This window comes from Mercenaria mercenaria, chromosome 12 (genome assembly GCF_021730395.1).
Source record: "Mercenaria mercenaria strain notata chromosome 12, MADL_Memer_1, whole genome shotgun sequence".
Taxonomy (NCBI): domain Eukaryota; kingdom Metazoa; phylum Mollusca; class Bivalvia; order Venerida; family Veneridae; genus Mercenaria; species Mercenaria mercenaria.
The window spans coordinates 51,898,064-51,917,426 of NC_069372.1; the positions used below are offsets into that span (position 1 = coordinate 51,898,064).

At 35.4% G+C, this 19,363-nt stretch overlaps 1 protein-coding gene across 2 annotated transcripts in view; it reads left to right on the forward strand.

Annotated features, from left to right (window-relative positions):
- Nucleotides 1-19,363, forward strand: part of LOC123533760 (WD repeat and SOCS box-containing protein 1-like) — a 34,191-nt gene that overhangs the window by 8,560 nt on the left and 6,268 nt on the right. The window contains exons 4-8 of one of the 2 annotated variants that reach the window (XR_006682883.2): nucleotides 559-794; nucleotides 1,384-1,556; nucleotides 14,151-14,264; nucleotides 14,973-15,086; nucleotides 18,365-18,487. Coding sequence is in view for 1 of the 2 variants with exons in the window: in XM_045315600.2 (XP_045171535.1) it covers nucleotides 559-794; nucleotides 1,384-1,556; nucleotides 14,151-14,264; nucleotides 14,973-15,086 (637 nt within the window). In the remaining variant the exon portion in view is untranslated. The remainder of the gene's footprint in view (nucleotides 1-558; nucleotides 795-1,383; nucleotides 1,557-14,150; nucleotides 14,265-14,972; nucleotides 15,087-18,364; nucleotides 18,488-19,363) is intronic. The other variant, XM_045315600.2, reaches the window with a different exon arrangement.

A 19,363-nucleotide genomic window follows, 5' to 3' on the forward strand; every position in this document is an offset into this window, starting at 1 on the left:
GAAAAGTTCCAACAGTAACTTGAAGCCTTAATTTTTTGCCCTTCCTAATGAAAGTTTTGGTTTACAGGACTTTCTTCCCTTTTTAAGGTGGGTTCATTTGCAGACACATTCTCAGTTAAGAAATTGTCTTCTTTTTTTTTCCAATTTATTTTTAAGAATTAACAATTCAGGAGTAAGAATTTTCTTATCTAGCAGAAAGTAATGATTGTTGTCTTCTATGCCAGAAAATGATTATGGATTAAGAAAAGAAAATTCAAGTCTTTTTCTCCAAATATTGAATGGTTTTGTTCCATTTATGAAGCTTAGTATATATTTTCCTAATCATATGGAAACAAAAAGAACTAAAAAAACAACACTTATTTAGCATTTATTATTGCTTAGTTTATAAATAAGCTTCTAAATGACTTGAACAGAGTTTTGTGAGTTACATTTTCCGTGCATTATTTCATCACGAGCGGGCACCTGGGTAAAACCACCGACCTTCCGTAAGCATATATGATCAAAGTTTCCCTTTTTTAGCATTTTCAATTTTTATGATATTATTTTACCGTTTCGCAGGCAATTTGATTATGGAGCTACTGGACCACAAGAGTAATGTTCATGGACTAACTGTAATGTGTAATGGAAGTCTGAAGTTAGCATCGTGTTCAGCTGATTGTACAATAAAGTGTTGGGACTTAAATAATGACGGAAACATGTATAAGACATTGAGATTTAAGGAGAATGTGATGGTGTTTGACTGTAAATATTCACCGACATGTAAGCAGTTGGCAGCAGTCGGGATGAATAAGTGTGTAAGTTCGAATGGCTTTAATAGATCTTTAAAACATTTGTTTTAGTTTGGTTGAGAAGAAAGCTTTAAGCTTTTTTGAATCACTAAGAGTTTGGTTCCAATCAAAAGGCATTCAGATGTCATTTTGTAAAGGGCAGAAGGCTAGTGGGGTTACAAAAGTAGACTGTCGTATTTTTTTATGCTTTACTGTCTTTTTGGAAAATAAGCAGAATGCCAATTTGAAAAATGAGCAATTATTAGAAAGATCCAAACATGCGGATCAGTACATCAGTCATTAGGTTTGTTTCAGCTCTGTCGAGTCTCTATGAAATTTATACTACTAGATGGAAAACTATTTTCATGAACACCATATCTTAAATTTTCACACGTGGCTATGCCACGTGAAAATATTGCATCTGGTGTTCACTCTGAAGATATTTCAATCTTGCACTGAAACAAACTAATATGTTCTGTATCTTTCTCATTTGTGAACTTTTAGCAGTTTTATCTTTCATTACATTGTAGTGCAATGTTTATTTTACCCTATCAAATTATTATTTCTTTTACAATTACCACTAAAATCCTTCAAAAGCGTGAACATTGTTTTACAGGCATATGTTTGGAATCTTTCAAATCTCAACTCACCAAGAAAACTAACAGGTCACCTACACAATGTCGTACACTGTGATTTCTCACCAGATGGCGCCCTTCTTGCAACAGCCTCTTTCGATACTCGAGTTATCCTGTGGGATCCATACACAGGGGACAAGATAAAAACACTGGGGTAAATTGATATTTTTTCTCTACAATTATTTGCAGGTGAACATTATTTGCAGGTGAACAATCTAGGACATAGGATACTGTTTGACTGTGTTTCAAACAGTCTACATCTTGAAGTAGAACACCAATAAAAGGTCAAACTTTACATTATTCAAGAAAAATTTGCCATCTGTTTGAAAATTTTAACCTTAAACCTGCTGGCAGGAAGTGGTTTTGCCTTTGCAACCAGAGCAGACCAAGATCAGTCTGCACATTGTGCAGGCTGATCATGGTCTGCACAGTTTCGCTATTCAAGTCAGTTATATTTCATAAAACCCTTTAAGGATAAATGGTACTGCCAAATTGAATGATGGACAGTCTGTCTGAAATCTAGCAGGGTTACGGTTAAAGTGCTTTAATTAAGAGTGAAGAGCATATAATTACTTCTGTGATTGTCCTGTTAAGTACATGTACTTAAGAAGAAAAAATTGGTTGTCGAGAAAAAAACAGTTGGGCAGATTACCAGTGTCTGTATTTAGAACTACATCTTGTATTTATTGACCGAATTTTGTGCAGATAGTTGTAAACACATCTGCACAATGCAGTAATAGAAACTTGATAAGTGTTCAAGGTTATCTGTCCTAGATGTACTGACAACACCAGATGATCAAGTTTAAAGACGCACTTCAGAAAAGCTGTAATTTATTGGTCTGCATGAAAACATTTAAAAATAAAGTATCTAGTTACAAACCAACAGTGACATTAGGCCAGGACTAAATATTTTATTAAATTTTTGTGCCAGTTTGCACAGTACTTGATGTATTAAGTTTGGACCACACTTTGTTCCTACAGTGTAAGATAGTTTTATTCACCTATTTTTAGCTCACCTGAGCCAAAGGCTCATGATGAGTTTTTGTGCAGCTCAATGTCCGTCGTCCGTCAACATTTTCTAAAAAATTCTTCTTCTTGAAAACCACTTGGCAGAAATACACTGAACTTCACAGGAATGATCCTTGGATGGCCCCATTTCAAAATTGTTCTAAGAATTGAATTCCATGCAGAACTCTGGTTGCCATGGCAACGAAAAGGAAAAACTTTAAAAATCTTCTTGTCCAAAACCTCAAGGCGTAGAGCCTTGATATTTGGCATGTGACATCATCTAATGGTCCTCTATGAAGATTGTTCAAATTGTGACCCTGGGATGAAAAGAGGTCCCCTGGGGGTCACAAGTTTTACATAGACTTATATAGGACCTAGGCCTTTGATATTTGGTATGTAGCATTGCCTCTACCAAATTGTTCAAATTATAACCCTGGGGTGAAAAGAGGCTTGTCCCGGGGGTCTCAGGTTTTACGTAGACTTATATAGGAAAAAACTTTAAAAATCTTCTTGCCTGAAACTGCAAGGCTTAGGCTTTTGATATTTGGTATGTTGCATTGCCTTGTGATCCTCTACCAAAATTGTTCAAATTATGCCCTTGGGGTGAAAAGAGCCCTTGGGTTCCCAAATTTAACATGGACTTATATGGGGGAAAAATCTTCTTGTCTGAAAGTTCAAGGCCTATGCCTTTGATATTTGGTATGTAGCATTTCCTAGTGGATCTCTAACAAGACTGTTCAAATTATGCCCCTGGGATGAAAAGAGGCCCCGCCTTGGGGTCCGTTATTATATGAGTTATATAGGAATAAATACTTCAAAAATTATCAGATCATATTTCCTAGACTGTTAAATTATAATTACCTGATAACCCCAAGCGAGTAGGGGTCACTTGACTGTGACCTTGACCTACTGACCTACTTTCTTGTTTTTTAAGATACAGCCTTGAAATTTGGATGACATGTACAGTTTTGCACACCGATCTTAAAACTGACTTTCAGTGACCATGAATGTGACCTACTGACCTACTTTCTAATATTTTAACATCAGTTTGCCATTATAAACGTGGCTTATATTACACAGGTGAGCGATTCAGGGTCATCATGACCCTCTTGTTTAAAGAACTATTCTGAAAAGAGATTACAGAATAAGTTTGCAGACAAAGTTGTGAAAACACATTCATTCAGGAAAGGCTTAAATTATTCACCTGTCATCTTGTTGAATAGCTGTTTTATAACAACTTTTACAAAAGTTTTTTTGTGGGAGAAAAAAGTAGGTCACTAGGTTGTGGTGGGTCTTTAACGGTAAACAAAAATGTTGGCCCAACTCCCCAGTATAGAAAACTGAATATTGAACCATCTCATTTACTTTTGTAAAGCTGAATTTTTTATTTTTTTTCGCTGTTTTTGTTGGCCTGTAGAGCCTGCTTGCGGTGAGCTCGATATAGTCGCCACTTTTGGCAGTTTGGTGTTTGTGCATGCGTCCCGTCTGATTTTGTCCGGACCAGAACTTTGACATGCATGGCCCAATCTTGTTTATATTTGAATGTTTACCTCAGTGAGAAGGCGTGTCATGCGCAGACCCCATGTTCCTATCTCAAAGGTCAAGGTCAGAGGTCAAATTGAAGTTTGTCTGGAGCATTTCTTCATGCATAGTGGGATTTTGATGTAACTTGGCATGAATGGTCACCATTATGAGATGGAATGTCATGCGCAAGAACCAGGTCCAAGGTCACACTTGACAGCTGGCAGGCTCGACATTCTGCCTGTGGGCATACTTCTTTATTTATTTTTAGCTCAACTTTTCGAAGAAAAAGTAGAGCTATTGCATTCGCCCTGGTGTCGGCGAATATCTCTCTTACTATCAAAGCTATTGACTTGAAACTTAAAATATTTATTTACTATCAAAGTCTACACCAGGAGAAAAAATCCCCATAACTTTGTTTGAATTTTGACAGAGTTATGCCCCTTTTTAACTTAGAATTTTTGGTTAAAGTTTTTTATTAAGTCAATATCTCTGTTACTATCAAAGCTATTGACTTGAAACTTAAAATAGTTATTTACTAACAAAGTCTGCACCAGGAGAAACAATCCCCATAACTCTGATTGAATTTTGATAGAGTCATGCCCCTTTTTAACTTAGAATTTTTGGTTAAACTTTTTGATAACATCAAATATCTTTGTTACTATCAAAGCTATTGACTTGAAACTTAAAATACTTATTTACTATCAAAGTCTACACCAGGAGAAAGAAACCCCATAACTTTGATTTGAATTTTGTTAAGTTAAATATCTGTTACTATCAAAGCTATTGACTTGAAACTTGAAATAGTTATTTACTATCAAAGTCTACACCAGGAGAAACGAACCCCATAACTCTGATTTGAATTTTGAAAGAGTTATGCCTCCTTTTTAACTTATATTTTTTGTTAAAAGTTTTATAAAGTTTTTACTGACAAAGCTCTAATTCAGAGTCAAGCACTGAAAAAAGTTGAGTGCGCTGTCTTACGGACAGCTCTTGTTATTTTTTTTTAGGGGGTGGCCATAACTGACATTTCTTTCAACATTTATTCATGGATTTTCACATTTTGTACACACATACAGAAATTCAAGGAAATTTCATTTATATAGTAGGATTTAGTTTCCTGAACCAGTGCAGCCTTTTTCAAAATCAGCCAAAAGTAGTTATATCACAATATGGAGTTTGTGCTGTCAGAAGTGACAGTACAAACTGAAATACTATCTCGTGACTAGCTAGTTTTTGTTTTGTTGCTTATGGATTAAAGTTTAGTATTCAAGAACACAACATGACATTTTACAAGGACTCAATAATATTTAAGTGCATGTTTGTTTTCTAACACAATTAAAGTCATATGGACACTTGGCAGTTTTACTGCAGGTGCCCCTTTGGGGTGGTGTGGGGGGAGCATCTATGTAACACCAGCAATATGCGCAACATCTGTTGGATAACTTCCTGAAAGGACAAACCTTGAGCAGGGCTCAAACCTACAGAGATGAAGGTTATGTGACTGTAACCACATCAAATACAATTTCATTTGAAAGATTAGTTATTATCCCCCCCACCAAAGGTGAAGGGGATATTAGAAATGCTCTCCGTCCGTGCGTCCATCCGTCCGTCCGTCCGTCCGTGCGTCCGCAACCATATTTGTCCGGAGCATAACTCCAAAAGTACTTGAGGGATTTTCTTCAAACTTCATACACTGATAGAACACATTGGGAGGAAGTGCAGTGTGCAAGAACAATAACTCTACCTTGCCTATTTTTGAGTTATTCCCCTTTATCTTATTTTCTTAAAAAAATTTGTCTGGAGCATAACTCCAAAAGTACTGGAGGGATTTTCTTCAAACTTCATACACTGATAGAACACATTGGAAGGAAGTGCAGTGTGCAAGAACAATAACTCTGCCTTGCCTATTTTTTGAGTTATTCCCCTTTATCATATTTTCTTAAAACATTTTGTCCGGAGCATAACCCCAAAAGTACTGGAGGGATTTTCTTCAAACTTCATACACTGATAGAACACATTGGGAGGAAGTGCAGTGTGCAAGAACAATAACTCTACCTTGCCTATTTTTTGAGTTATTCCCCTTTATCATATTTTCTTAAAGAAATTTGTTCGGAGCATATCTTCTTCATGCATGGAGGGATATTGATATATCTTGGCACAAATGTTTACCACCACGATGCGGAGTGTCATACGCAAGAACTAGGTCCCTAGGTCTAAGGTCAAGGTCACACTTAGAGGTCAAAGGATACAAGAATAAAAACCTTGTCCGGAGCATTTCTTCTTCATGCATTGAGGGATTTTGATATAACTTGGCACAAATGTTTACCACCACAAGACAGAGTGTCATGCGCAAGATCCAGGTCACTAGGCCTAAGATCAAGGTCACACTTAGAGGCCAAAGGTCAGATACAAGAATGACTTTGTCCGAAGCATTTCTTCTTCATGCATGGAGGGATTTTGATGTAACTTGGCACAATTATACACCATCATGAGACGAAGTGTCATGCACAGTTCCCTTCTTTAGAATTACTTCCCTTTGTTGTTACTTTAAATAGTTTTTATTGTAACTTTTTCATTACTAGTCGTAGGGAAAAATCGAGACCACTTTTCTGTAGTACAACAAACATGCTAAATCCAATTTTAAGGTGTATTTTGACCAGTCTCTTCCTGATAAAGATTTTTGTGTGGACTTGCAATTTTTTTTTTTTTTTTTTTTTTTTTTTTTTTTTTTTTTTAAAGATTAACTTCCCTTAGTTGTTACTATAAATAACTTATATTGTAACATTTTTAGCTCATCTGATTTTTTGAAAAAAAATGATGAGTTATTGTCATCACTTGAGCGGTTGTCGGCGTCGGCGTCGGCGTCTGCGTTGCCTGGTTAAGTTTTATGTTTAGGTCACCTTTTCTCCTAAACTATCAAAGCTATTGCTTTGAAACTTGGAATACTTGTTCACCATCATAAGCTGACCCTGTATAGCAAGAAACATAACTCCATCTTGCTTTTTGCAAGATTTATGGCCCCTTTTGTACTTAGAAAATATCAGATTTCTTGGTTAAGTTTTATGTTTAGGTCAACTTTTCTCCTAAACTATCAAAGCTATTGCTTTGAAACTTGGAATACTTGTTCACCATCATAAGCTGACCCTGTACATCAAGAAACATAACTCCATCTTGCTTTTTGCAAGATTTATGGCCCCTTTTGGACTTAGAAAATCAGTTTCTTGGTTAAGTTTTATGTTTAGGTCAGCTTTTATCCTAAACTATCAAAGCTATTGCTTTAAAACTTGCAACACTTGTTCACCATCATAAGTTGACTCTGTACAGCAAGAAACATAACTCCATCCTGCTTTTTGCAAGATTTATGGCCCCTTTTGGACTTAGAAAATATCAGATTTCTTGGTTAAGTTTTATGTTTAGGTCAACTATTTCTCTTAAACTATCAAAGCTATTGCTTTGAAACTTGCAACACTTGTTGACCATCATAAGCTGACCCTGTACAGCAAGCAACATAACTCCATCCTGCTTTTTGCAATAATTATTGCCCTTTTTGGACTTAGAAAATAATTTTCTTGGTTGAGTATTATGTTTAAGTCAACTTTTCTCATAAACTATCAAGCTATTGCTTTAAAACTTGCAACAGTTTTTCACCATCATAAGTGGACACTGAACATCAAGAAACATAACTCTAACCTGCTTTTTGCAAGAATGATGGCCCTTTTTAGACTTAGAAAATCATGGGTAGGACAATATTTCTATTACACAAAAAAAAAATCAGATGAGCGTCAGCACCCGCAAGGCGGTGCTCTTGTTATAATTGACCCTAGGGAAAAAACAAGACCACTTTTCTGTGGTCAGCATAGATGTTACTCTCCAGTTTTAGGTGTATTTTATTAATTTTATTATATATAAGGTATCTCTACCTAGTAAGGAGTTTTTTTGTGGACTTTAAAAAACAAAAGACTTACAATGATTACTAAACAACCACAAAATTAACATTCCATTTGCAAATACAGCTGCTAGAGTAAAGAAATTTGCTTTGACAGGCATATATTGTGACATTCTGGCACTCTTGTTCCCTGTTAGCTTTCCATTCCTTCTTTTTACAGTAGCCATATAGAAAAACATCATAGTTATACTCTTCATGAAAATTAATAAAATTTAGCAGTAAACCACCTCACTACTGACTTATTCTTTCTTCCACATCTTAAAACCCCTGATGCGGACCACATCCTTCAATTATGATATGCCCGGTGGGGGGATTAGCCATGTCTGACATGGCTCTTGTTATGATAATAATAAGGTTGTTGACTACAAAGCACTTGCCCTTCATGGTTGGTTTCGAGCTTCTGGGAAACTAAGAGATATAAGAAAGTCTCTTTCTGGGGTTCTACTATTTTAATACTATTTTAATACTTTCATATAAATATCTCTTATGAACAAATAGTATGTCTGTACACATGTCATTGAATATCTGTATTAATATCTTTTGATCTCCAGATTAATTGTGCGATTATATTCAAGCTACTTGTAAAGCAAACCCTTTAAATATATAGGACATAAATTTTCAAGTTTTTCAAGTTTATTCAGATATATAAAATTTCCATCTGTGTGAAAATTTCTAACAGATTTGTCTATTTTAAAGTGCATTAGTTAAGAGTGAACAGCATATACTTACTTGAATGATTGTTCTGTTAGTACTTAAGAAGAAAAAAAAAAGAAACTAAGTGAGGTTAAATTACCAATGACTGTATTTTGAACTATTTATTGACTGAACTTTGTGCAGATATTTGTAAGCATATCTGCACACTTGCAGTAATAGAAACTTGATAAGTGTTCAAGGTTGTCTGTTCCAGATACACTGACTGCACAAGATGATCAAGTTTAAACATGCACCACAGAATAACTGTTTAACTGTATTTTGAACTATTTATTGACTGAACTTTGTGCAGATATTTGTAAGCATATCTGCACAGTGCAGTTATAGAAACTTGATAAGTGTTCAAGGTTGTCTGTTCCAGATACACTGACTGCACAAGATGATCAAGTTTAAACATGCACCACAGAATAACTGTTTTTCTTTGTAGTTTCGCAGTTATACATAATCTGCAAAATAGAGTATCTAGTTACAAACTGATGGGGACATTGGACCAAGACAGTGTGTTTAATGTCTAAACATTTATTTATTTTAGGGAAGGCCTAAATTGTTCACCTGTCATCTTGTAGTATAGCTGTTTTAAATCAGTAACATCAGAAAGATTTTCACAAAAAAATTTCTGGGAGGAAAAAGTAGATCACTAGGTTGTGGTGGGTCTTTAATGGTAAACAAAATAGAAAACTGAATCAACATTTATTCATGGATTTTCACATTTTGTACACACATACAGAAATTTAAGGACATTTCATTTATTCAGTAGGATTTAGTTTTTATGAACCAGTGCAGCCTTTTTCAAAATCAGCCAAAAGTAGTCGCACACATTGAATAGTTATATCACAATATGCAGTTTTGCACTGTCAGAAATGACAGTACAAACTGAAGTACTATCTCGTGACTAGATAGTTTTTGTATTGTTGCTTATGGATTAAAGTTAAGTATTCAAGAACACAACATGACATTTTACAAGGACACAATGATATTTAAGTGCATGTTGTTTGTTTTCTAACCCAATTAAAGTTAAATGGACACTTGCCAGCTTTACTGCAGGTGCCCTTCTGGGGGCGAGGGGGAGCATCTGTGTAAAACCAACAATATGCTTAAGGTGTGCTGGATAGCTTCCTGAAAGGACATCCCTTTAGCAAGGCTCAAACCTAGTGAGGTAAAGGGCAAGTGACTGTAACCACTCAGGTTGAAGTGCATCAAATACAATTTCATTTGAAAAGATTGGTGACTTCAAAGGACTTGCCCTACATGGATGGTTTCAAGCTTCACTCTTGGTGTTGAATTCTTGATGTGAGGAAGCCAGAAAGTCGGTGGTTCTACCCAGGTGCCTGCTTGTGATGAAATAATGCATGCAGGGGCACCTGGGGTCCTCCTCCATTAAAAGCTGAAAAATCACCATAATATTATGACCTGTTGTGTCTGTGTGACATTAAACCCAACAAAAAAAAAACCAACAGTTATTCACCCTTCTATAACATACACATACTGGTATTTACTATATTTAAACTTGAAATGTTGAAGCAGTGTTAGACTAAGTCACTTAGTAGACTTATTAAAACATGTTCTGACAGTGTAGTGAAACTCTTGTTTTCAGTTAGCCTTCAGGGAAACTAAGAGATATAAGAAAGTCTCTTACTGGGGTTCTACTACTTTAACCTTTAGCCTGATGGCAGCAAGTGACTGCTTATGCAACCAGCACAGACAAACCTCAGATTGCACTGTTTGCTATTCAGTCTCTAATTTTTCAATGAACACCCCTTTGATAAACAAGCGGTACTGCCCAAATTGAATCATGGACCAGTCCATTTTAGAAATTTAGCAGGGTAAAGGTCAATACTGTTCATATAAATATCTGCTATGTTACACATGTCATTGAATATCTGTGTTAATGTCTTTTGATCTCCAGATTAATTGTACGATTATATTCGAGCTGCTTATAAAGCAAACCCTTTAGATATATGATCATTTAGGACATAAAGTTTCAAGTTTTTCAAGTTTATTCAAATTTATTCCACTGAACTTCAAGCCCACGGTGGCAGACATATACATGATATGACAAACAGTGAAATATGTATAATAAGTAGAGAAGGTATGACATAATCACATTTTGACATAATAATAAAATTACAATTTATATTACATTATAATCAATCGTTGTAAATGTATATCTAAATTGTCGGGACAGTAATTTCTCACTGCTGAGAATATAGCTTTGTACTCTTGTACCTTTACAAAACATTAAAGGGTAAGTGAAAATGGGCTAATGTAAAGAAACATAAAATCAGCATATGTATATGCTACATTTAATGCACTTAATTTATGAGTCGATTAGGGCTGTCATCGATAGAAACGATATCGATGTATCAACGATATTTTTTGGTCGATCGATTATCGATTCCCATTTTTAAAAATCGATATTTTACACAGAGAAAAAAACTATCCAGATAAACACTCAGACCCTCTAGAACAACTTTTCTGCCTGCAAAAATGCGCCCTTAGTAACGGACGTTGTCAATAAAGGTCATGTCTAAACTTGTACCGTAGCAATCTTTTCTAACTAGTCGACACTACCTGTATGGGGAAATACATAAATACAAATAAAACACATGAAAAGCAGGCAATTAAACTAAAAATAGCATTAACAAGAAGGTATATAGCATGTACATGAACAAATAGGTTGTTACTCTAACTTAATATTCGATATATCGTCGATATCTGTCTTCCGATATATCGGTATCGTCGATATGACAAAGACCCAATCAATGACAGCCCTAGAGTCGATAGATTTGACTGATAAGGCATCAAGTATATGCATTATATTATCTCTGTTTTTAAAATGTAGTGTAAAATAGTTATTACATTAAAGTATACACTGCAGATTTTATTGATCTTGTATATAACAAACATAACTATGTTATGATACGGATGTTTAGCTGCTGATAAATGGCATTATGGCTAAAAAAGTTACCAGAAACGTGGAGCCTTAGGCCTAACAAAATAATTAGTTATGGCATTAAATTAGTTGGTATTACTGGCAAAGAAGTGGGTGAAGTTTTGTTTAGTTTTGATATTCAGTTACCTGTACTGAGATACTAGCCTGCTGACAGTCATGAACAGAATTTTATTGAATAAAATGGTTATGTACTAAAGTGGCATAATTTGAGCCGTGCCATGGGAAAACCAACATAGTGGGTATGCGACCAGCATGGATCCAGACCAGCCTGCGCATCCACGCAGTCTGGTCAGGATCCATGCTGTTCGCTTTTAAAGCCTATTGGAATTGGAGAAACTATTAGCGAACAGCATGGATCCTGACCAGCATACCCACTATGTTGGTTTTCCCATGGCACGGCTCATTTCAGCAAAATGAAAGCAAGAGTGTCAGAACCTGTCATACAGTTGGTATTATCCTGGTGAAACCATGACTGAAGTTCCATTTAGTTGTGATGAGTAATGAATATTATGAGATTGCCGAGAATTGTTAATAAGTTTTCTGCAAGCTAAAAACAGGGGGAAGTTGACGCAATAAGGCCCTAAATAGACTGGGTCATAGAATAAGATGTATGAATGAAAACTCGCTTAAGGTTTAGGAGTATATCATCAAAACACAGAAATTTTTGATAAACGAACAACATCATTACCAATATTTTACCTGACCATTACATGTTCTGCCATACTGTCCCGTACTTAAAATATTCTGAAAAAGTTGTCCCCCTTTGAAAATGAATGCCATTTGTAAACAAATAAAAATAAACAATTGCTGAAAACTGTGTTCCATCTAGTTATGTAAAATTTCAACACTCGCACGCTATTGCTAATGCATCAAAACAAACATGTGTAACAGTTCTTTGAAAATGGTGAGTTTTTGAAGGCGTTTGACTGTCCGGAAGTGGGGCCCATGTAGGCAGTCCTTTTCCGGAATTCAATGTTTTTATCAGTATACTGACACTTGTTTTGTAGTTTTTGTAATGAAATGCATATATTACTCTTTTTTTCATTAAATTTAGTAAAATGAATACACAGTCAGTCCTAAATTTTATATATTTATGAGATAAATTCTGATGAAGGCTACAGTGATGGATGATTTTAATTGCTTTTATAAAGATGTTGATAATCAAATACCACTTTGATCAGCAAGTGCAGAAATAGCCTGACGGCCAATTAATCCTTATTAAAGTCGGATATATATCTTATATTACGCAAATAGTAAAAGATATTATTTTTTTTTTATAAAGGACAACAAACAAACTGCCCTACTTCAGGTATCTTGTTTAGCCTTTATGGCCAAGGCACAATTTTCTTTTTTCATTCATGAAAGGTTAACCCATGTTGCTGACAGTTTGTCAAAGTACATTATATACTGTTGAACGACTGTGACCTATATTTATTTTGTATTTTAGGTTACCGAGTTGTCGGTGTGTGACCATTTGTCTGCATAGTATAAATATCTGTATCAGATGTCCTGGTCTAGTCCTATTTATAAATTGTGACCTCTTTCACAGACATAATGAATTTCAACTTAAGCTATTAAAAAAATATAATGGGCTTTGACCTTCTGCTTGAGGTCAGTCCAATGCAATTGTTATGCTAGTTTGTGTTAAACTGTTACTAAGCTCTGTGGTAATAATTGAGAAGAAAATATTTTTTTATATATATATATATTTTCCTTTTGTTATAATGGAATGCTTTGCTTGTTAAACAGTTTTCAGGGTATTTAGAAGTAATTTCTATAATTATGTAAAAATTAGCCTGGTCTTTTAGGGTGTCCTTGCATGAGATTTAGTTTATTCTTAGATTTCGATTGTTGGAATAATGAAACTTTGTTAATGTCTTGCTTATGGGTACAGTAAAACTTGTGTCAGCAGCCTCTGTTTAGAGCAGATACCTTCCTACAAGTTCAGATATTTTCTTTCTGACTAGATTAGTCTACTCCAGAGCAATAGCCTCTGTACAGCAAGTACGTTTGTTGTCTTCTATGTGGTGTTTACATACAGATGTTGAACTGTTACATACGGCAGGTTTGATTGTGTTATAATTTTGAAATGATATCAAACCATTTAAACTATAGTATGAAAAAAGAAAAGAACCTGGTTGTTTGCATGGATAGAATTGTAACCTCTCTTCCGCCAAAATAGTTTTCCTTAAGCCAAATAATCCCTCCCACAACTAGTCATGAATGATTCTTATAATGTGTATAATTACGTTAGGGCTTGGGATTTTTTAAGACTGTTCCTGATTTCAGTCTTGATTGCCAGAATATCCCACTATAATTTAATATTGAAAAAGTATGTTTCAGGCTTTAGAACGCTGCTGAGTTTATAGTGAATCTCAGGTCTGTTTACCCTGCTAAATTTGGCAGTACCATTTCTTATTTCAAGGGGTGTTCTCCAAAAATCTACTGACTGAATAGTGAACAGTTCAGAGTTGCAGACAATGATCAGCCTGCATGGAAGTGCAAGCTATCATGGTCTGCACTGGTCGCAAAGCCAAAACCACTTGCCACCAGCAGGCTAAAGGTTAAAGAGATATCAACTATTAGACTGTTGTGTTTACTTTCAGACATATGTTTCCATCTCCGCGGCCGATATATGCTGGAGGAGCTAATGAGCACTATGCCAGATGCGTGTCATTCTCTAAACATGGGTACAGGATAGCTACAGTGGCTGACGATGGGTAAGTTAGTTGTTGAGCAAAGCACTTGTGGGGAAGTTGTCATTTGAGCCGCGCCATGAGAAAACCAACATCCGCGCAGTCTGGTCAGGATCCATGCTGTTCGCTAACAGTTTCTCTAATTACAATAGGCTTTGAAAGCGAACAGCATGGACCCTGGCCAGACTGCGCGGATGTTGGTCGCAAAGCCACTATGTTGGTTTTCTCATGGTGTTACTCGTATTACTTTTTTGATTCCCAGAAAAAAAGTGATAGCTGTTATGTATATACATTTGGCACTGGACTATGAATGAGGTATTATTGGTTGTCGGAAAATGTCTCAGAATGAGGTAAATATGCTTGGGTGAAAAAAATGAAAATGTGTACCAGAAGCTATCCTTTTTAAAAAAAAAGAAATTGAAAAAGAGATCAGAATTGGATTGAATGCACTAAGACAGTTTGCTGATGGTTTTCTTTTAAATACTTTCTGGATTTATGAGGGCCTGGTAACTGTATTTTTATACCACCGACAATCAATAATAAATGAACTAGATAAACAAGTATTTAATAAAAAAAATTAAAAGTGTTATGTAATAAAGATATTGACCACAAATTTAGCAAAATATTACATATCAGTTAACACTTATATTCAAATGAAGCAGTAAGGGGGGCGTGTGCTTTTTCAAAAGCAATCTCATTACATTTTTTCTGTATTTGGCAACATTTTTTCAGATATGTTAGGGTTTGGAGCTTGGAGAGTTTGTCAGAGAATCCAGTAGATATTGCCGAAACTCGTAAACCATTATGCTGTTCATACAGCTCTAATGGTCATGTGATAGCAACAGGGTGAGTAACTCTGCTTTCATCATATTTTGTCTTATATTAATGTCTGACATTTTGCGGAGTGGTGTGACTTACTGAAGAAGTGGTGTGAGGAGAAAATAGCACATAATATTTCATATGATATGTAAATATTAACATTTATGGTAATACAGTTTATATATCAGTAATAAAACTGAAACATGGTTTATATGATATTCTCTTAGATATTGACAAAATTTTAATGAAAAATTATGAAATAAAATATGTTGTCAAAAAATTTACAAGGGTTTTGTAGTACTTTTTTTACCAAATTCTTTTTTTCTGCTCTTATATTTTTACTTAGGGTAATTGTTTACTTGTCATTATATTTGGAACCTACTCTCTTAAAAAAAAAGTTGACTGAAAGGAGACTTCTTACATTATATGAGCTGTGCCATGGGAAAACCAACATAGTTGGTTTGCGACAAGCATGGATCCAGACCAGCACAGTCTGGTCAGGCTCCATGCTGTTCGCTTTTAAAGCCTATTGGAATTGGAGAAACTGTTAGCGAACAGCATGGATCCTGACCAGACTGCGCGGATGCGCAGGCTGGTCTGGATCCATGCTGGTCGCACACCCACTATGTTGGTTTTCCCATGGCACGGCTCATATGTAACTTTTGATATTTTCAAATTGCTTTAACCCTTACCCTGCTAAATTTCTATAATGAACTTGTCCATCTTTTAATATGGACAGTACCATTAACTGTTAAAAGGAGTAATTACCAAAAAGATAGACTGAATGGCAAACAGACGTGCTGGCTGATCTTGGTCTGCACTGGTTCGCAAAGGCAAAATCACTTGCTGCCAGCAGGCTAGGGGTTAAAATTTTCAAACTGCTTAGAAAAAATAATTTGTAATAAGTATTTCATAAAGCATGTTTCATTTTATTCGTAAACTTAATGTTTCTCACAGTATTTTTGACAATATCTGGTAAATTAATAATAATTACCTTAATAATTTCTGTGATACTCTATTACTTATATAACAGTGTTTGTGATGATATTCAGAACTTTACAATAAAGTACTCTACTTACATCTTTTTCATTATTGCTGATGGCAACACTAGTGATAAAGTTTGATTAAGGATATAAAAATTTAATGTAGAAATTGATAATTATGACCCATAAGTTTGAGGGATAGAAAATGCTGAGACATATAAAGAACGTGCTGGTACCTTTGAATAGGGCATGGCTCTGAACGACTGTCAGAATAAAAGCAAGAAATTCAGAGTGAAGGAATGTCTGTAAAATATAAAATGTCATAACTATTTTCACTGTCATCAATTTATTTGGAGTAATTAGAGAACTGCAGCTAAGTTCTCACTTATTTTACCTAGAGCTCATAGAATAACACTTATTATGGGCCCTTGAAAGGGACTTATTATGGGAACACCTGTGGTGGCGGGCAGGTGTACAGCATCTACTAAAGTTGTCTGCACTCTAACATAAGCAGTTATTCACCAAACTTCACAATGTTTATTGGTAAAGTATTTTGACTTATGTTCGATAACTAGCTGGATCTTCCAAGTCTCTGGAGTGATTGCCCGTGCATTTCTGGAAATGGCAAAAATTGACAATGCTTGCTTTTTAACTTGAACAGTTCCAATCCACTGTTCACTATAATGAGATGACATGTCATGCACAAGACCCAGACTCCTAGCTCTAAGCTCAAGGTCACACTTAGAAGTCAAAAGTTAACATGGTCTGGTCCATAACTCTGCTATATATCAAGGGATTTTAAAACTAATTGGCATGAATGTTAATCATATTGAGAAGGTGTGTTGCATTTATGACCTGAGTCTCTCAGGTCAAGGTTGAGGTCACAAAATGATTGATATCTAAACTATTCTGCCATATTTTGCACAGCCAACTGTAGTATTCTTGGGCACGCTTTGGGGGCATTTGTCAATAATAGTGACAGCTCTGAATTATGCCCTTTTTTTGGACTGAACCATATTAGAACTGTCTCTGTACTTTGATAACACAACTCCTACAGTTTCCATCCAATTGAAATGAAATATACTCGGCATAATCAACATGAAGTGGACACCCATGGGGGGCGAGCGGTCGGCGTCCAAAAGCATGTCCGCTCTCTAAGTCAAACAGTTTTTATCCGATCTTCACCAAACTTGGTGACAGTGTTTGTTGACATAATATCTCGGCCAAGTTTGATAACCAGCAAAATTGCCCTAGGCACTCTTTGAGTTATGGCCATTGAATTACTCAAAATTTGCAAATTTAGCCTTGTCCGCCCTCTAAGTCAAACAGTTTTCATCCAATCTTCACCAGACTTGGTGGCAATGTTTGTGGGCATAATATCTCGGCCAAGTTTGATAACTAGCAAAATCCCCCCAGGACTTTTGGATTATGGCCCTTGAATTACTCGAAAAACTGCAAATTTAGCCTTGTCTGCTCTAAGTCGAACAATTTTCATCCGATCTTCCACAAACTTGCAGATTATGTTTGTGGGCAAAATATCTCAGCCAAGTTCGATAACCATTCATATCGCCCCAGGCACTCTTGGATTATGGCCCTTGAATTACTCAATCTGTGAATTTAGCCTTGTCCGCTCTCTTTCGAACAGTTTTCATCCGATCTTCACCAAACTTGCTGACAATGTTTGTGGACATAATATCTCAGCCAGGTTCGATAACCAGCCAAAACGCCCCAGGCACTCTTGGATTATGGCCCTTGAATTAGGTCAAGTTTGATGATGGGCGTATTTTGTGACAGTCTGCCACTCTTGTTTTCTTCAGATATACCCCATTTTTTAGACCTAGCCATATTACAACTGTACCTTATGTACAACCCCTGCAGTTTCTTGCCAGTTCAGTTGGAATTTGTTATCCATCATCAACATTAAGTGAAAATCACACATTAGTAGAAATTCCCCTTTTCTGATTACTCTTAAATTTTATTCCATCAAACATTTTCAGGGGGTGCATATGTATTACAGTGTTTACATTATTGTTGTTTATATAGTTACATACTAACATGAAAATGTGGCATTGTTGGTTTACGTAGAAAAAAAAAGATCCCTTTACTATATAGCTTTATAATAAACACCTTTGTTCCTGACATTTGCAAGAGAGTGTGTTCGTCATGTGTATGGGAGAGATTTTTTCCTACTTGAAAATGTTATTGAATGATGTTAATAATTTTTTTAACTACCATGTAAGAGTAAATTTAATATTTTTTGTTCATTTTAAAAATGTTTGACCCTTTGGGTCTCGATCACTGGTTGACTTTCATTTTCTACAGACTTATCTCCCATGATATTGTCACATGACCAGGAGAAATGTGGATGAAGAGGAGCTAAATATAGCCCCTCCTGACAAGGTGACTTTAAGGTGTCCTTGTCACATGACCTTTAGAAGGGTCAAGGTTGGTACAGATCATCTAGTTGTTGCCACGGAAACTTAATGTTAAGTTTTTATGACCATAAATTTTGATTTAGCTGGATTTTATTAACAAAAGAAAACTTTCACTTTCAAAAATGGCAGTGACTAAGATAAAATGCACTTCAGTGTGCTTGTTTTGTTAAGATGTTTAACAGTTACTTTATAAAAAAACTGAAATATGTAGATGAAGGCAATGTTACTTGTATGCAAAACAACTTTCTGTTGTCTTCAGATAATACACAGTGACTTGTAAGTCATAAGATTTTCTATTGTTTGATATTAATCAGAAGATATACTGCTCCAGGCACAGAGAAAGTTATTATGTAATCTAAAATATGTAGTGTTTTAGTAAAGTTAGAGTGCTTATGTAGTGTCAGCAAAAGCACTCCCCTTAAGGCTATCTATAAATTACTTAATAACAGACAATTTTGAGACTATTTTTAGATACGCGTGTTTGCACTGCTGTGACTACCAACTCGGTTATCAGGTTTAATGTCATAAGAAGAATTTTTCAAATGCAGCAAATAAATTTGAGAGGATTTTTGAGGATGTTTTTTAAATTGTTTCTGTTTTGAGGGGTGAGGACGAAACAGGTCTAATTGTATTCAAATAAGAAAACAGACTTATTTTGCTTTCAACCTTCAATTTGCAATATCCTGTTTGAGTTTGCCTTAATTTGTACACAAAGAGGTCAAAATTGTAGAAGGATTTTGTCCTCTAGTATAGGTCAGGCAGTTTATTTGGTTAAAGATTATATCTTCTGTATAAAAGGTTTATCCCATAACATGTATATCTAGGCATAGGTCATTAAATTCAAAAGCATTAAAAGTAATACATTAGCGTTTATACAGTAGGTTAT